Source organism: Fusarium subglutinans, assembly GCF_013396075.1.
Source record: "Fusarium subglutinans strain NRRL 66333 chromosome Unknown NRRL66333_c0000208, whole genome shotgun sequence".
NCBI lineage: Eukaryota > Fungi > Ascomycota > Sordariomycetes > Hypocreales > Nectriaceae > Fusarium > Fusarium subglutinans.
The window spans coordinates 13972-29984 of record NW_023502271.1 but is presented as its reverse complement, the minus strand read 5'-3'; the positions used below and the strand labels follow the sequence as shown (position 1 = coordinate 29984).

Genomic DNA, 16013 nt, shown 5'->3' with positions numbered 1-16013 from the left:
ATCTTCCGCAGATACTCACTATTGACCCATTCATAATTGTGTGTTGTTCAGCTGAAGACTTGCCTATAAGCTACGCTGGATCTATGCGGATCCTCTGACAAGTTGAAATGGTAACACGTACATTATAATCATAGTGAATTTTATTCTTTTCTATAAAAGTCACTTTTTTCTAATGTGTCAGCACGAACAACATGTAGCAGATCAAGAGGATTTCGCTGCTCAAGAAAGGCCTTTGTGCTAGGCACTCTAACAACCCAAATGTGTCTTGCTATGGTTAAACTATCAAACTTTTGATCCTTAATAACTTAGATGTCCTATGTATCTCTGATCCCAAAACGCCCACAAATCTAACTACCATGACCAAACTTCAGCACCCACTCCCCCAAGTACAACACTGACCTTCTCGCCACCACTCTCCCCTATAACAGCAATATCACCTGGGTCAGCAACACCACTATACGAGTCGGCCACCAGTTTCACCTTGTTCACTTGAACACTCCAGACCTTGACCCTCTGATCGTTGCTGACAGTAATGCCGAATGTCTCTCCCCCACGTTGCACGAGCACCAGACCGTTGATTGCTGCTGCATGGGCCTTGCGTACGATTCCACGGCTTGAAGTTGTGTATCTACGTTTGTCCGACTCGTCTGACATAGGTACAAGTGTTGTCACACCAAGGCCGTTGTCATCGCCTCCTGTGAGAACTAGAAACCCTTCGGGCGTTGGTTGAAGATCCAGGCATTTGATACTGCTTTGGTGCACGGGAGCCACCTGAACAAGAGCATGGCTAGCCACTTCCCTCCCGAAACTTACTTCCCAGGTTGTCAGGTGTCCATCCGTGGAAGCAGTAAGTGCCGAAAGACCGTTCTCGTCCACCCCGAGATGGCGAACCTGTGTGAGACAAGCTCCCGTGTACGACATGCGAGCCAGTAGGTGGAAACCTTCTCCTGGTGTGTAACGATATGTTTTCAATGTTGAGTTTGACAGAACCATCGTGATAATGATGCTTCCGTTGCCAACTTTGCATGCGTCGAAATCCATGATGCGAAGATCTGCAGCAGGACTCTTATCTTCTAGGATTGCTTCGCATAATATTCCGAGGCCTTTGTACTGTGAGTCAAGCTTTCGGACAGACCATACGAAAAATTCTTCAAAACCAGCACTGCTGAGAAGGTAGTCATCCTCCACCCAGTGAATCTTTTGTAGTCCCGATATGTGAAGCTTTGTCGAGGCAATGCATCTAAGTCCACCACTATTCTTCGTTCCACACTGTTCATCTTCATACTCCCAGATCCGAACAGTTGTGTCCTCAGCGCCGGTTGCAATATACCGACCACTAGCACTCAGCCCCCGAATCTCTCTTCCGTGTGTTCCATATCTCAGAGGACGGTGTATCGGGTTGTGTTGCGAGAAAATGTAAAGCTTTGTTGCTCGGGTATAACCAAATCGCACACGGTTGTGGTTGATGGAATCATGAGCAATGGTAAATGTTCGGTGTGCACCTCCACAATCAACAGAGGCAATTTCTTCCCGACGCGTTTCGTTCCATACAATAAAGTTCTTACTCTTAAAGCCGTACAAGATCAGTTCGGGAGATTCATCTTGAGTGAACCAACCACCTTCTATGTCGGCACCAGAAGGGGCAGCGACCTCATGCTGGAGGTGCAGTCGTACTTCATCGCCGAGATCTTCAATTTCGTATATTCTGTACTTTGTATCTCTGCTCGTCGCCAGGAAGTACAGGGGGGCTTCCTGTCCATCGGTTGTTGGAAGAGGCACCAGACCGGTAATTGCATCGCGTGTGTTGAACCTGAAGTCCAGGATAGGACGGAACTCGTTTCCTGTCTGCCTCAAAAGTGCAAGGAAGCCATGGCGCGACCCTATGGCAATCAAATCATTCCTAAAACGCGCAGCAGATATGGCAACGAATCTCTTGTCGATGCTGCGAATATCTGCTGTTGCTACAACAGCTCCTGTGCACCAGTCGATTGAAAAGTACTGGGAATCTGAAGTTCCATGAATATGAACAATGAGTTCTGTAAGGCCACCCACAGAACTAGACAGGATCGATATGTTGAAGATCTTGCCCGGCACAGAGCCGAGAACCTTTACCCCTTTTGATTCAGAGAAGTAGTACAGCTTGCCACTTGTCGTACCGAGAATAGCAGCACCGTCACCTATCGTCTGGAGAGTATAGCATGTCTGAAATTCGACGTTGAGCTCATCTTCAAGTTCAATCTCTCTCCACTCCAAAGCTGGTCGGAACGTGCCCAAGAGGAGTCGTCCCCAATTTGTTGTAACGAGCATACGATCTTCAGAAATGAAATCGTAGCGGCTAAATATCTCTTTTCCACGAACAGATTTCAAGGTTCGTAGGTTGGGCAGAGTGGCAGCAATCGCATCGAAACCAAGCCCAAGCAATTCGTGGGTTGATACTGACGCAGTAGTGGCCAATGTGGCAGGTTGTGTAATGAGAGAAATCTTGCTGTCAGCGCCTCCTGTTGCAATGAGGGTTTGGTCTCCCTTGTTGACTACAGCATGCGCCCATAGATGCTTGCCATCGTGCACGGCGTATGTCTCGATGTGCTTCAAAGAACCAGAAACATTCTCGGAGGAAAGATCGAGTTTCAGCTGCCACCTCTGAGATGTCGAATCTTCTCCGAAAGAGTACAATGATAATGGGCTTTCTGGGAGTGTTTGGCCTTCCATGAGTTGGGCGAACTTGATACCCCAGATTCTTGACAAATGTCCCATGATGGTAGCCACAGGACGTAGTTCTTCCGCTCTAGGCCCATCGTCCAAACCTACCTTTGAGCCGAATCCTGTCTCTCGTGGTGCAGCGAAGTCATGCCCCTGAAGGGACGCATCTCGTCCGGTGATGTTCCAGAGTCTCACTGTCCGATCATCACTGCAGCTTGCAATGAGCCTCAATTTGGTTCCGTCTTGACAAGGGAGTTCTTCTGAGATATCAACACCAAAAATGGATCCCTCGTGCCCGTTCAAAATGGCCAGAAGTTCCGAGCGGCACTCTGAAACATAGCATCGCCATACAAGAATCTCGCCAAAGATTGTACCTCCAGCCATTAAAACAGTGTCTTGGTCTAGCCATTTGAGTCTTGCAGCGTAGAGAATTGGCCGTGAAGGCGAAACAATAGATCCGACGACCGGTGCATCGTCTCCATTCAGATGTAAGTGGACAACCTCGTTATGAGCCGTTGCGACCACCGCAGAAGAGTCGTCACATGGTGACGGTGCAACGTCGTAGATCCAATCTGGAGCGGCTGCCTTCTTCACAACCACCTGAGTATCCGTCGTGTTTCCGATAAATCCCTCAATATTCGACACCACTGCAATCTGTGCAGCACCCCAGGCCAACACTCGTCCGCTACTCAACAGGCGTATTCCATGAATAGGCTGTGCAGAGAAGACACGAACGCTACCTAGACGCAATGCATGGCCGGTTTGAAGATCGTAGAGAGTCAAGTGAGTATCCTCGCCAGCGAGAAGATATTCCGCATCATGGAAGAAGGTGAGCGAAGTGATAGGACCCTGAAAGAATTCGCGAGTGAGGCTTGACTGGCATGTGTGAGCTCATGATAGCGGGGGAGGGGCATTTATGATCATAACTCACATCTGCCATTATTGATAATGGAAAATAAAAATTGAACAAGTTTAAAATACTCGCTAATTCACTTATTCATGGCAACAGCAATCTTCATCTACCGCAGGAGCTCTTGCGTCGAGTCAGGTGTAGAGTCAAATTTGTATTATATGCATGAAGTTTTGTGTGGATTCTCAGTCAGCCATGAGAAAATTTTTGGACTGGCTCTATATACTACCAAGGCCCATCCTGATGAAGTATCATTAAACTCTTCACTTAGGCCATCACAACAAATCAGATAAAATAGTGAATAAATTGTATATATTTTTATGCTTTGAGGGCGAACGTTTAGGATAGCTATGTATATTCATTCATTGCCCAATAATCTCATAAAGAAAACGTTTGGGTATCATGCCATCCGGCATCTTCCCGTTGCCAATATCCACCAACTTCCTTTGCAAAGCCACAACGTAACCAAAACTCTTTCATGAAGGCGTGAGTGCTATAGCAAACATTACCCTGTCAATCGATCCCGAATGTCAAAGTCAAGCCCAAACGCCATTAATGCAGTCATCATCAGATGTCAAAGTCAAATAGACTTTAAGGAATCATGTCATTGAGTACTCGCAGCGGTTTAAGCGCGATGAGAGTAAGGCTCGTAGGCGAGATCAGAACGGGCAGTACCGCTGGGGTAGCGAGGAGCACCGTACTGAGACTGGGACTGGTTGTGGTTGTAGTAGCCGGTCTGCATCTCGTGGTCGTCGCCGAGAGGGGCGTAAGAGCCGTGCTTGTTGGCTGCACCACCACCAAGGAGCTTCTCGCCGTCGGATCGGCGGTTCTTCTTGTCGCGACTTCGGCTCTCGGGCTTGCAGCAGCAGATGGTGAACATCCAGAAGAGACCGGCTGCGATGGCGAAGGCGGCTGCGATAGAGACACAGGCGAAGAATCGGCCGTTGATATCACCCTTGACACCGTAGAACTTGGCTGTGCTCTCAACAGCACCAACGACTGTACCAGCAAACACACCAGAGAGCACAACAGCGGCGATAACGAGAGTAGATGCAATACCAGCAACGATCCATGTCAAGCATGAGAATATGCGAGAGCAGTTGGAGAATATGCCGAGAATGATCTCAGCAGCGAGGGCGATAAAAGCAGCAATGTAGACAACTTGTGTCCACTTGGTGACAGTCTTGAAGGCCTTGAGAGCATCCTGAATCTCATCAGGAAGTTCAATCTGGACATTCTTGTCGGCACCAATGAGATATGAAGTGTTCAACTTCTTGTTGGCCCAATCAAACTCGGGCTTCTCGCACTTTCGCTTGCCATCTGAGTCGGTCTTACAGAAACCCCAGAGGTTAATGTCGTAGTACTTGTCGAGACCGAGCAGCTCAGCGGTAATGTTGTCCTTGACCGTGGCGGCACGCTCCTCAATGATAGGCACATCGCGGGTATCCAATTTTAAGTTCTTGAGGTCAAGGTTGTCGATAATGTTGCCGACATCGGCAGGGCTGATGCTGAGGTTCTTGACATCGATTCGGAAGATGTAGAGAGACTTATCGGCGACACCAGCGAGAGCACCGACTAGTAGGAAGATGATGGAGCCGACTGTGAGCACGAACGGCAATAGCACGCAGAAGAATCGACCGACGCCCATTGTTGCTGTGTGTGGTGTGGTTTTTGGAGGTTGTTTTTAGGTATGCGGCGGATTCGGAGATCGAATCGGTATATGACGTAGAGTTAGCAGAACGAGTGCTGTGCTGTTATAAGCGAATGGCTCTATTCGAGAGGGTAGAACGAAACGCGACAGATAGGAAATGACGCGAACGTAAGAAAGGGAAAGATGAGATGAGGCGAGATAATAGAGGAGGAAATAATATCACCAGAGGGAAGAAGAGGATGGTTTTATAAAAGCTGAACACAACCCAGGATGATAGGTAAGTTCCAGGTTGGGCTGGGCGTGAGCACTAACCGTTGTGCTGCAGCACAGTTACGCACTAGCAACCAGATGAGGGGGGGTTGGATGTTGGTTGACGTGGAGTGGCGCAGCGAGCCCCTGCACCCCGGACAGGCAAGATCCCGCGCTCAGTTCACACTGTGCCTCTTGCAATGTGAGTGGTGGCATCGTACAGTGCTTAGGTATCACGTTCTGCCTCGTCCGCCTGGAGGCGTTGCGCTTACGACTCCCCCCAGTTACCCAAGCCCAAAAGCCCAAGCCTGGTTGTTACAGCTTGAGGTCAGGTTCCCACTAGAACGATCACAGTGGAGAGATAGGCGCTCAGCCACTCATCCACGCTTTCACTCTTTTTGATGAAGCTGAGCTTGTTCGCTTTTCGCTTGTCTAACCTTGAATGGGCGCAGCTCACGTTAAATTTGCTCGTTCAGGCTGTGCTAGTTGAAGCAGCTGAAAAATAAACATGCCCTTGGCTTGTGGCTACAGCGAGGTTATCTGCGCTCGTCAGGTCGTGTCGCAGGAGGAACTGCTGTAAGCTTTGGATCTCCCCACGATCAACATGACGATCATGTCATTGGCCCGGCAGCCTACTGTCTGTACATGATCTTGGTGGCTGGAGGAAGCTTGAGTGGTGATAATTGATTGATACACCGATGAAAGTTTCTATTGCGGAATTAACAGTCATGATGACATTGCTCCGCAACTGATACACCACGGATCACTTCTTCCTCCTCCAACATTTTACGATTATCGAACCAAAATATGGATCCATACCCCTACAGGGTCAAAAACGCAGGGACCCTGAGCTTTTGTTGCTGACGACAGCTGCTAGGATAATGATCCACCTCCAGCACCACCACTTGAATTTTTTCTCCATGATCAACACGGAAAAACAAACGGGATGACTGACTTTTATGACTACGGCAACTGGACGGGATAACACAGACGGTCGGTACAACTGTATTTTTGCTCAAAGGTCACACAGTTTAAGTTTGTGCAAGATTGAGTTACCGTTGTCAAAGAGAGCGGGTGTCAGATGGAAACACCCGTTGTGCTGACAACGAATAATTAAAGCATGAAGCTGTCAGCCTCTGTTACGTCAAAGTACCTACCATGCCCAATCTTTATCCACAATCGCGATGTGGGATGAAAGCCCGCTCTATTCGCTCAGGTAAATGCAGCCTTACAAGAGATCATACAGAACAAGACATTTTTCGCGATATTATCGATTACTCCCCTGTCTGAAGGAACTGACATGCAAAGCCTCCCCTCCATCTGTAAAACACAGCCTTTTTGCTAGTCCCGGGTATCGAGAATGTGTACGTAGACCGCGTCTAATTTTAGATTTTGCCGCGTTTTTTTGCCTCGCTCAGCCCTCCCTCAGTCTCAGTCTCACTCGCTTTCTAGGGTCCCCCCACATTACGCTGGCTTTCCAGTGACAGCCTGGAAGCTTACAGACTCTGCTGCACCGCCTTTCGGTCCACGCCGTTACCGGCACATGGGAACTGATTGATAATTTTGTTCCGGGGGAGCCAACGAATGATGGAACTGCGGCATCTTTATTTTGACATCAAACTCAATTATCAATTCATCCCACTATCAACCCCGAAAAGAGAGATTTACCTTGATCCACCGACTTTTCGTCTGCATTTTGACCATTTATCATCACCGGTTTGGGAATGGTCAAGCTTACATATGCAAGGGCCAAGCTCTGAGTCTGAAAGATGCTGACTTCAGCTGCCACGACTTTGTCACCTATCACCAAAGTCCTTCTTCCACATGCAGCTAGTACTTGCTTTTCGTACTGACCGATGTTTTGAACTTACAGGCACGGTGCCGGCATCAATGTGGTGAACTCCGCATTGACATAGGGTAGGCTTGTTGTACAGAAAAGGCTACGAGAGGGAGGAAGTGCTGGTATAATTATCGGATTATGATTTTCATGAAACCCATCAAGACATCACAACATGTTTACCTTTCATTTTAACGACAGATCAAAGACACATGCGAGTTATGAGTTGAGATACATGATTTATACAAAGTGCTATACGCCTGGTCCTGCGTTGGGAAAACCCTCTCAGCCTCACTTCATAAATAAGAGGTCATCTCCACCGAAATTGCTGCCATGTCCTCTCAATCTTTGGCCCCTGATCGTCCGTCTACGGGCATATATCTCAAGGCCCCGTCTTCCATCAAACTATCCATGATCTGGACACCTCTGCTATTGATGAGAGAATGATACAGTTACTGCATCAGTTGAACTGAACCTCAACTTCTTCCTCGCCGACTTTGGATCCTTGGCAATACACTGAGAAGTTCACAGTGCCATCTTCACAATCCATCTTGATAACGTAGTCCAATCGTAAGTATACAGCACCAATGGGGTTGGTCCACTTCGGAAGTGCGTCAATATCGATAATTTTGTCCCATTTCATTGTGCAAAAGCGGTGAATGTCATCCGAGTCGCCATACCGCCCAGGAGGTGCACAGGAAGCTGAACAGTAAATCTGCTCACTGCCTTTGAAAGATGGGGCTTCGAGCAATCGGACGTAAGAGTGTAAAACAGATCTCTTCCCTGAAATATCCTCGCCCTATAAGCCATGTCAGTAATGAGGCTTTCCGCGTTTGCTTCTTCTTTACCTCTCTCAGAAACCATGCTATTTGGTTCTTGGCCCGATAGTGTTGATATACGTGGGACCACGTCTTGTCTGCCTCTTTGTGGTGACCCTCGATGAAAAGAGTTGTATATTTGATACCATAGCTCATTCGAGCGACCCGTGCCTCAACTTCGACACCCAGATTAGCGAAGGGGTTATGTCGGACGAGACCTTGCACGACCGCACCACGGCAAATGGCAGTCCAACTATAGAATCGTTAGGAACACCCCGTTCTCGTTTTTATGAGGTGAAAAATTGAATGCTTACGGCTTGTTTCCACTGGACTGCAAGACAATGCGCCCAAATCGTTCCTGAAGATGATTGAAAAGGAAGCGACTGCGGCCGAAACCACCGACAAGGATGATGTACTGTACAGGAAGTTAGGAGCACAGTACCGACAAGCATTTCTTTCACATACCTTGGGCTTTTCTTGGTATTTGTCATGGATTGCATCGACCTGGCGTCTGACGAGGACCTCAATCTTGTCAACGATCGGAGAGAACACTGAAAAAATGGCTATGCCAGAGTCAGCTCAGCGTTTCGATCCGCTATCATGGAACCTACGATGTGAGATCGAGTGTCATACGGCGTATGAAGCCTCGGCTGGAAGGGTTGACACAAGTATCAGGGAGAGTGAGCGACCAGATCCGCTTCTAATTCTCAAATTGAGGTTTGATACCATGCTCCCACTCGTCATTTAGGAACTTCCTCTCCTCAGTCTTAGTGACAGGGTACCATGTACCCTTGGGACTCTTCTTCTTGACAAATCTGATGAAGGCCTCGTCAAGAAAAACTCCTCCATAGAGGTCACCTGCCTGTGAGTTAGTTATGTTGAAGTTCTCTCGGTAAGTTGGCATGCGTTTCTTGACTAACCATCACCTTTGGCACATTCTTTGACAACGAATGGATCGGTTGATTGAAAAATGTAGCTAATGAGATCCTTTGAAATGTCAGCAGAGTCAAGTTTCTGGCTTGAGATGAACGTACAACTGTGCCACCTCCTGCATCGCAGACAACGATTGTGTCACCAGCCTGCCCATACATCAGCCCACGGAAATTCTGTTACCGATAGTGATGTGAATGCCTACATTGATACTCGAGCGCTTGGAGAGATCTTTAATGGTGGCCAGTGCTGCAGCTTCTGGCTCAGAGACGAAACGGAGAGTAGTCGGCCCAGCAGGGCGCGGATCCAGAATGCCTGCCTGCCTGGCTGCCACTTTCATTCGTTGTTGAGCATAGGGGGGCCAGATGGCTGGCCTGCGCCTTGTCCTTGCTTTGCTGCCAAGTGTTCTGATAGCAGGGGCTTTACCTCCTGCATCATCTCTTTCGGAATACAGATTTGCTTCCAAGTCAACATTCAGTAAGTATCATGTCGTCTTGTGAAGTGAATCGGAACTGAGCTTTTGCTGAGAAACCTCGACAGATACCATTTTTGGTCAAGCCTCATAAGACTATTGAGCACGAATATCAAAGCAGGAGGCAACAGTCAACTCAAAATGCCTGACGGGACCCCTTATGCAGCAGCAGCTCCTAGATACCCTCACCAATATCATGCATTGGGGCCTCTAGTTGATGTCAGTAGTCCTGAAGGCGGCTCAGGACAGCATGGCAATACCCATGCCCAGAGTTTGGGCAACCTTGCTGATCCCCTTGCAATGAATGAATTCCTTCAGACACAGGAAGGACGGGTAAACGCATTTCTCCAGGTTTCTGATCGACGAGCTGAGGCACAGCGATCTGCGCTTCAGCAAGCAGCGGACCGTCTGTCCAACATTGCCAACAGTTTCGGGGCCATCGTGTCCCAGTGGATGAACCAAGGCCCAGACTTGAATCACGATCTTCAGAAAGCTTACAAACGACTTTCAGACATCAACAGTCAGCACCTACAGCTGAAGCTTGAACACGAGATCCTCAAGAAGCAGTTGCAGGAGGCGAACGCCAAGAACGACGAGACTGCCAAGGAGCGAGACGAGCTGCGAAGACTCGCTGACGGCGTCAACTGGACAGGATCAGCCAAGATATCGGATCAAGAAATTCAGAGCAAGTGGAAGCAGCTGGAATATAACATTCGCTCCCTGGCAAGTGTCTTGGCCAAGTGTGAGACGAGAGTGCCATTAAGCAAAGTGACCAGAAACCGATTGAATGAGGTCTCCGGAGCCTGGCGAAAACTGCTTGGCGTCGATGATTATAAGAGCTTTCTCATCGGTGCTTATATTTGGACTATCGTAGAGACTGTCTTCACGACCGGAAGGGAATTCTGCAGTGGTGGCCATAACATCGACCTGAAGGCCATGCGAGCTGCATTTCTCGGTTAGTTCGGACTTTCTAGATGGCACATGATATAACTAACGAGTCTTGTAGAATATGCTCCAGAAATTGACAACCCTTCACGCCCAGGACCAACGCTTCGAAATGTAGCGAGATGGTTTGCCCAGGGCACAGCACTCTTTGGACACTTCTTCGGGCGTGACCAAAACGCCTTTAGACGCGAGGCACGACTTGAAGTTGAGATACTGAAATCGTTTTGCAACATCAACGCAGACAAATCGGGAACCGATTTCCAGCAAGAAATGAAAGCCATCCTTGAGGCAGCACTGGATCTTGACGAGATGTTGATGAGCTCCAGGGCGATCTTCTTGGTTCGCTGGCCCCAAGACGGACAATCCGAAACACTGCAGCGTTTTGACGCAAATCAGATGGAGTCACTTGCATACACCAAGGAACCTTCCTCCAAGACAATTGTCGGATTCTTCATCTCGCCGGCGCTCATCAAGATTGGAAACGCTGATGGCTGCAACTACGACAGTGAGATGACTCTTTGCAAGGCCACGGTGGTGTGCGATTAAGTCACCACAGCTATCTGCGGTGAGGGAGAATAAGAAGAATGGAAGAGCAGCTACCGCAGAACGAGATTGGTCGGTGGAACCAAGAGTGTCCGTCCTTATGGTAGGATTGACTTCATTTTGGAAGGGTGAGAAGTAATGGGCACTTACATGGTTTTGAAGGCATGGATGATCATTTGAGGCTAGTACGCCAAATTTGATGCCATAGGAAATACAAAAACCATAATGTTAGAGTAGTTTGTTGTTAATCATGTTTTGTCTTACATCGTTACAGTGTGTGATGCTTCTCCTTGGTGTTGTTCACCTTTACACGGAATAGGAATAGTGTGCACTAGACCAGCTGCAACCTGGCAAGCCAACGCGGGGATGTCTTCGGTGAGAGAAGCACGAGGGATAGTCAGCTGTCACTGCACAGAGACTGTGTTATCGTGGTGTCTAGTGTGACAAACTATTGGTTCACTACGGAGGCGAGAACGGCGGCCTCAAAAGAGCTGACCGATAGAGTGTAATTCGATACATCATTATGCTCTCGTATGTAGTCATGGAAGAAAGAGGGGTTGAGACTTGGCCTTTTCGCCATTATGTAGCGGCTGCTCTGAATAGTTGGTACAGTGGTTGTAGTTATATGTGAACTGATTTGGATCGAGAAGTCCGAATGTCTGACCGAGTTTCTCGTTTCTTTGGCTCAGTGAATGGTCGAGACAGAACAAGCTCTCGCACGTGCCAACGGTTGTCTCCAACTCAGGTCAGTCTGAGTGTCAATCTCCAGGGATTCGGGTTAGTTATCAGGGGTGCCCGGGCCTTGAAGCCGTTGCATTTCGTCGTCTTTGGGTGACGAATCAATCCATGTCGATTTTCATAGAAGTCCAGATTAGATCTTACCAATCCGAATCTGTCTCGAGTCTCCGGTTCAGGTCCCGAGACCCAAAGATAATGAGACGACTACCGTGGAAAACCGCCATATGACAGGTTATGCGGAGGGCGAATGCCGAGGATATGGAGTCAGAGGCAACAGCAGAGAATAGACGACGTGCTGAGAATCTTTGCCTCTTATCAAGTCTCGTCAAGCTTGGCCCTCCCACATTCTCAAGTATCGTCCAAGCAATCGCTTGATACCCCTGCTTCACGCCCAACCTCGCATTGCTGAGCCTCCCCTCCATTGGGCGCCGATCAAGAACCACCCCGGACGAACCAGTCTTGGCTTCGGTGCTTGTCATTGAGCTTCTGTTTCAGTCTTTTTTTGGCCGCTGTCTGTCTGGATGTCGTCTTGTCTGTGTCTCGAGTGACCTCAATACGACGAGGTCAGCTCCGTCCAATGATCCTCTCAAGACGTCAACTGAACTGTTGTCACTAACCACAAGACGCCCTAGTTCGAAATCACTGTAAACTCTGTCCGACAAGCAAGAGATTGAAGAGAAGAGGGTGTGGAACCTTAATCCATAGCCTGTGCCTGTCCAAGCATGCCCGTCCTCCACTGTCTGCCCATAGCCTGATGAGCCTGAGCCGCCACTTCGCTTCCAAATTGACCTTATCCGGCTCCCCTCCGCTGCTCTACTACGTGCTGCAGGCTCTCAACTGGGCTCATCTTGACTCCTCATCTCGTCTTGGCCTTTTTTCTTTGCTTTGCTTTGTGAGGGAGAGGGAGTAAGAGACTTGGGGTAGGGAACAAGGTCTAGGTGGATGTGTTAGTGTGTGTACATACCTTGCCGAGACGAGACTACCACTACCTAACCTCTACTGCTACCTCTAGTTAACTTAGTTATCTTTTCACTTCTACAACACACTTGATCCCATTGTTTTTTCCTCTTTCACAACAAACTCTAGATCCTCACACGCTGCAATTGATAATTGAGCCTATCATTCTTTGCGTCAGTGTCTGATTCAGGCACTCGACTTATCGTCCTTTCTACTCTATCGACGTCATCGTATGCGAACTACTCCGCCCGCTGTATATCTTGCTCCATCGCCGCTACAGCACTGTAGCACCTACAAACTGTACCTATACCTATAACCATACCGATACCGATACCGATACCATCTTCCACCAACACCTGACACTCAACGTTTTGCCTTTAAACGCCTTGGCAATCTGATTTTTCATTCAATCTCACCTTACGATTACTTCACTTGCTTCTGCTGTTAGTTTGTCCTGCCCAGTTCCTCCGATAGCTTCCTCCACTCCATGTAAGTCGACCTGGTCCTCCACACTGTGGCTATACCTATTTTTTTCACTCGCGTCGTCAACACTTGAAATGCGCCGCAACCCTGCCATACGCAATCTTCACTCAACGTCAACCTCTTCAAGTGTGACTCAGACTAACGTGGACTCTTTCCAGATTCGAACTCGGTCTTTGCTATTTCAGCGTTATCTCCGATCTCGTTCCGTTCGCCTTTTATATCGTCTCCGGCCTCATCCCGGCGTTAACAAGCCTCCCCACGACGTCATCAGCCGCAAAACCCACCCGCAGACTCACTTCAATATCTCGTGCTTCAACTTGAAGCATCTTTCAAAACTGCCCAAAACGGACGCATCAAGGGGTCGTCGTAGCCGCTCCTCCTCCTTCTTCTTAACTCTCGATCGATTCTTTCACCCTCCCTAACATCTCCCTTGATCCAAGCTCAACCTTAGCTGCGCCGAAGAGAATCGCTACGAACCGAGCCGCCCATTATCAGTGAAGTTTGGAACAACCACTGTTTATAGTCGCGGGAAGCAATATCATGGGAAACAACAACTCCACTCCAGGCGGATCCAACTCCAAAGGCTCCGGCTCGGCCGGGCCTGATGCACCCCTCCAGTCTTACCCATCATTCAGCAGATCTGACACCAAGGAATCGTCCCGCTCGTTTCGATCTCTAGGCTCAAAGATCCGTGGTAGCAAGTCTGATAGTCCTAGGAACTCACAGGTTCTATCCAATGGTGATACTGTGACCGAAACAAAGACTGAGGAACGACGATCCAGTAGGCATGGACGTTCAAGCTCTTCTCGACTTAGCCGCAGTGAGCTTCCTCCGCTTAACACCGCTGCGTCGGACATGTCAGCAGCCGAATCAGCCCTCGCAGATTCGGCTATTGGAGACGATCAGCCGCCTCCATCTCCCGTTCAAGGAAACACCAAGGGCGGTGCCCACGATGTGAGCGCTGCGCAAGCGTCGGGAGAGGTTGATCATGTTTCTGACCAGCCTCCGTCTGTCAACGCTGGAGCGACTGCGCACATGCAAGCTCCAGGCCAGTCTATTTTGGTGAAGCGAGAAAACACCATTAACCCAGTCAACAGCCCTTCTGCAGAGTCCAAGACAGAAGGAAACTCTAATGTCGCCATGTCTGAGATTAAGGATATCGATCTCGACGACTTCATCAAGCGACTCTTGGATGCGGGCTATGCTGGGAAGGTCACCAAGAGCGTCTGCCTCAAGAATGCTGAGATTGTGGCCATTTGTCAGAGGGCTAGGGAAGTTCTGCTGTCACAGCCTGCTCTCTTGGAGTTGGATGCTCCAGTAAAGGTCGTGGGTGATGTCCACGGCCAGTATACCGATGTTATCCGAATGTTCGAGATGTGTGGTTTCCCCCCTAACTCGAACTACCTTTTCCTCGGCGACTACGTTGATCGAGGTAAGCAGTCTCTGGAGACTATCCTGCTACTCCTCTGCTATAAGCTCAAGTTCCCCGAGAACTTTTTCCTCCTCCGCGGAAATCACGAGTGCGCCAATGTCACGCGAGTTTATGGCTTCTACGATGAATGCAAGCGAAGGTGCAATGTCAAAATCTGGAAGACGTTTATTGACTGCTTTAACACTCTTCCCATTGCGGCCATTGTCGCGGGCAAGATCTTCTGCGTTCACGGAGGACTTTCACCTGCACTAGTTCACATGGACGATATTCGAAACATTGCTCGTCCGACTGATGTCCCCGATTATGGACTACTCAACGATCTTCTTTGGTCTGACCCCGCAGACATGGAACAAGACTGGGAAGCCAACGAGAGAGGTGTTAGTTATTGTTTTGGCAAACGAGTCATTACCGAATTTTTAGCAGTGCATGATTTTGATCTTATCTGTCGTGCGCACATGGTAGTTGAGGATGGTTATGAATTCTTCAATGATAGGGTTCTGGTAACAGTCTTTAGTGCCCCCAATGTAAGTTACCCATCTCCACGTCTCCTCGGATATCCGGCTAACTCTTATAGTACTGCGGTGAATTCGATAACTGGGGCGCTGTTATGTCGGTATCTGCGGAGTTGCTATGCAGCTTTGAGCTTCTCAAGCCTCTTGACTCGAGCGCTTTGAAGAGTCATATCAAGAAGAGCCGAAACAAGCGACAGCACATGCTCAACAGTCCGGTATGTTCCACAAACAAGCACCTTTAAATCCTGTCTAATCATTGTCACAGCCCGCTATGGTTCAACCTCAGAGCGTGTAATAGTATACATTGCAAACACGAATCCGATTTTTATGCCACATCCTCTTTTGAGACATTCATTTAACGAACTACGGCAATCCGAGGGCGACCCGGACATTGCTGTCCAATTTCACCAGAATCAGCGACGCAAGCAGATCGACTGTTGAGCCAGAGTATGAGAAGGTCAGAATGGGTTTGTGTGCCGAGAACAAGTACACTCGGTATCCAGTTGCCAGTACCACGGTGTGACAGCCGCAAGGTCGCGGCTCTGTTCCGAGTGACGGACGTGACTGTCCTAATCAAAAGACCTGAAATGGTTGAATTGGTACACAAATCCCAGAATGGCGCCGCTGTGTATACGCTTTGGAGTTTGGGAAAGGTTGGCCTATACTTGAGGCGCACTTGTAAATCACTGGTTGGAGGATCGGGAAGGATGCCTTATAGAGTATTATGGGCTTATAGCAAGATGCAAGATCTTGATTTGTGCATAGCACCAGGAATTGAGTACAGGCAGTTCCTATAAATATGTTTATCCTTTTATATATATATGACTTGCACTTGA

The 16013-nt window shown here is 48.6% G+C and overlaps 5 protein-coding genes across 5 annotated transcripts; 2 read left to right on the top strand and 3 right to left on the bottom strand.

Annotated features, from left to right (window-relative positions):
- Positions 1-351: 351 nt before the first annotated feature.
- FSUBG_11193 (WD repeat WDR6) lies at positions 352-3640 on the bottom strand (the record flags this gene model as incomplete). Its single annotated transcript, XM_036675849.1, has 2 exons — positions 352-3576; positions 3632-3640. The coding sequence occupies 2 exons, from the start codon at positions 3638-3640 to the stop codon at positions 352-354; spliced, it is 3234 nt and encodes a 1077-aa protein (XP_036533322.1).
- A 595-nt stretch (positions 3641-4235) lies between these two features.
- FSUBG_11192 (uncharacterized protein) lies at positions 4236-5258 on the bottom strand (the record flags this gene model as incomplete). The annotated part of the gene is made up of 1 exon (XM_036675848.1): positions 4236-5258. One exon carries the CDS (start codon positions 5256-5258, stop codon positions 4236-4238), a length of 1023 nt encoding a protein of 340 aa, XP_036533321.1.
- Positions 5259-7807: 2549 nt separating this feature from the next.
- FSUBG_11191 (uncharacterized protein) lies at positions 7808-9435 on the bottom strand (the record flags this gene model as incomplete). The annotated part of the gene is made up of 8 exons (XM_036675847.1): positions 7808-8146; positions 8196-8418; positions 8480-8580; positions 8631-8728; positions 8892-9023; positions 9086-9152; positions 9200-9244; positions 9301-9435. The coding sequence occupies 8 exons, from the start codon at positions 9433-9435 to the stop codon at positions 7808-7810; spliced, it is 1140 nt and encodes a 379-aa protein (XP_036533320.1).
- Positions 9436-9708: 273 nt separating this feature from the next.
- Positions 9709-11058, top strand: FSUBG_11190 (uncharacterized protein; the record flags this gene model as incomplete). The annotated part of the gene is made up of 2 exons (XM_036675846.1): positions 9709-10522; positions 10574-11058. 2 exons carry the CDS (start codon positions 9709-9711, stop codon positions 11056-11058), a joined length of 1299 nt encoding a protein of 432 aa, XP_036533319.1.
- A 2715-nt stretch (positions 11059-13773) lies between these two features.
- FSUBG_11189 (phosphatase) lies at positions 13774-15472 on the top strand (the record flags this gene model as incomplete). The annotated part of the gene is made up of 3 exons (XM_036675844.1): positions 13774-15189; positions 15240-15392; positions 15443-15472. 3 exons carry the CDS (start codon positions 13774-13776, stop codon positions 15470-15472), a joined length of 1599 nt encoding a protein of 532 aa, XP_036533318.1.
- Between the last annotated feature and the right edge of the window lie 541 nt (positions 15473-16013).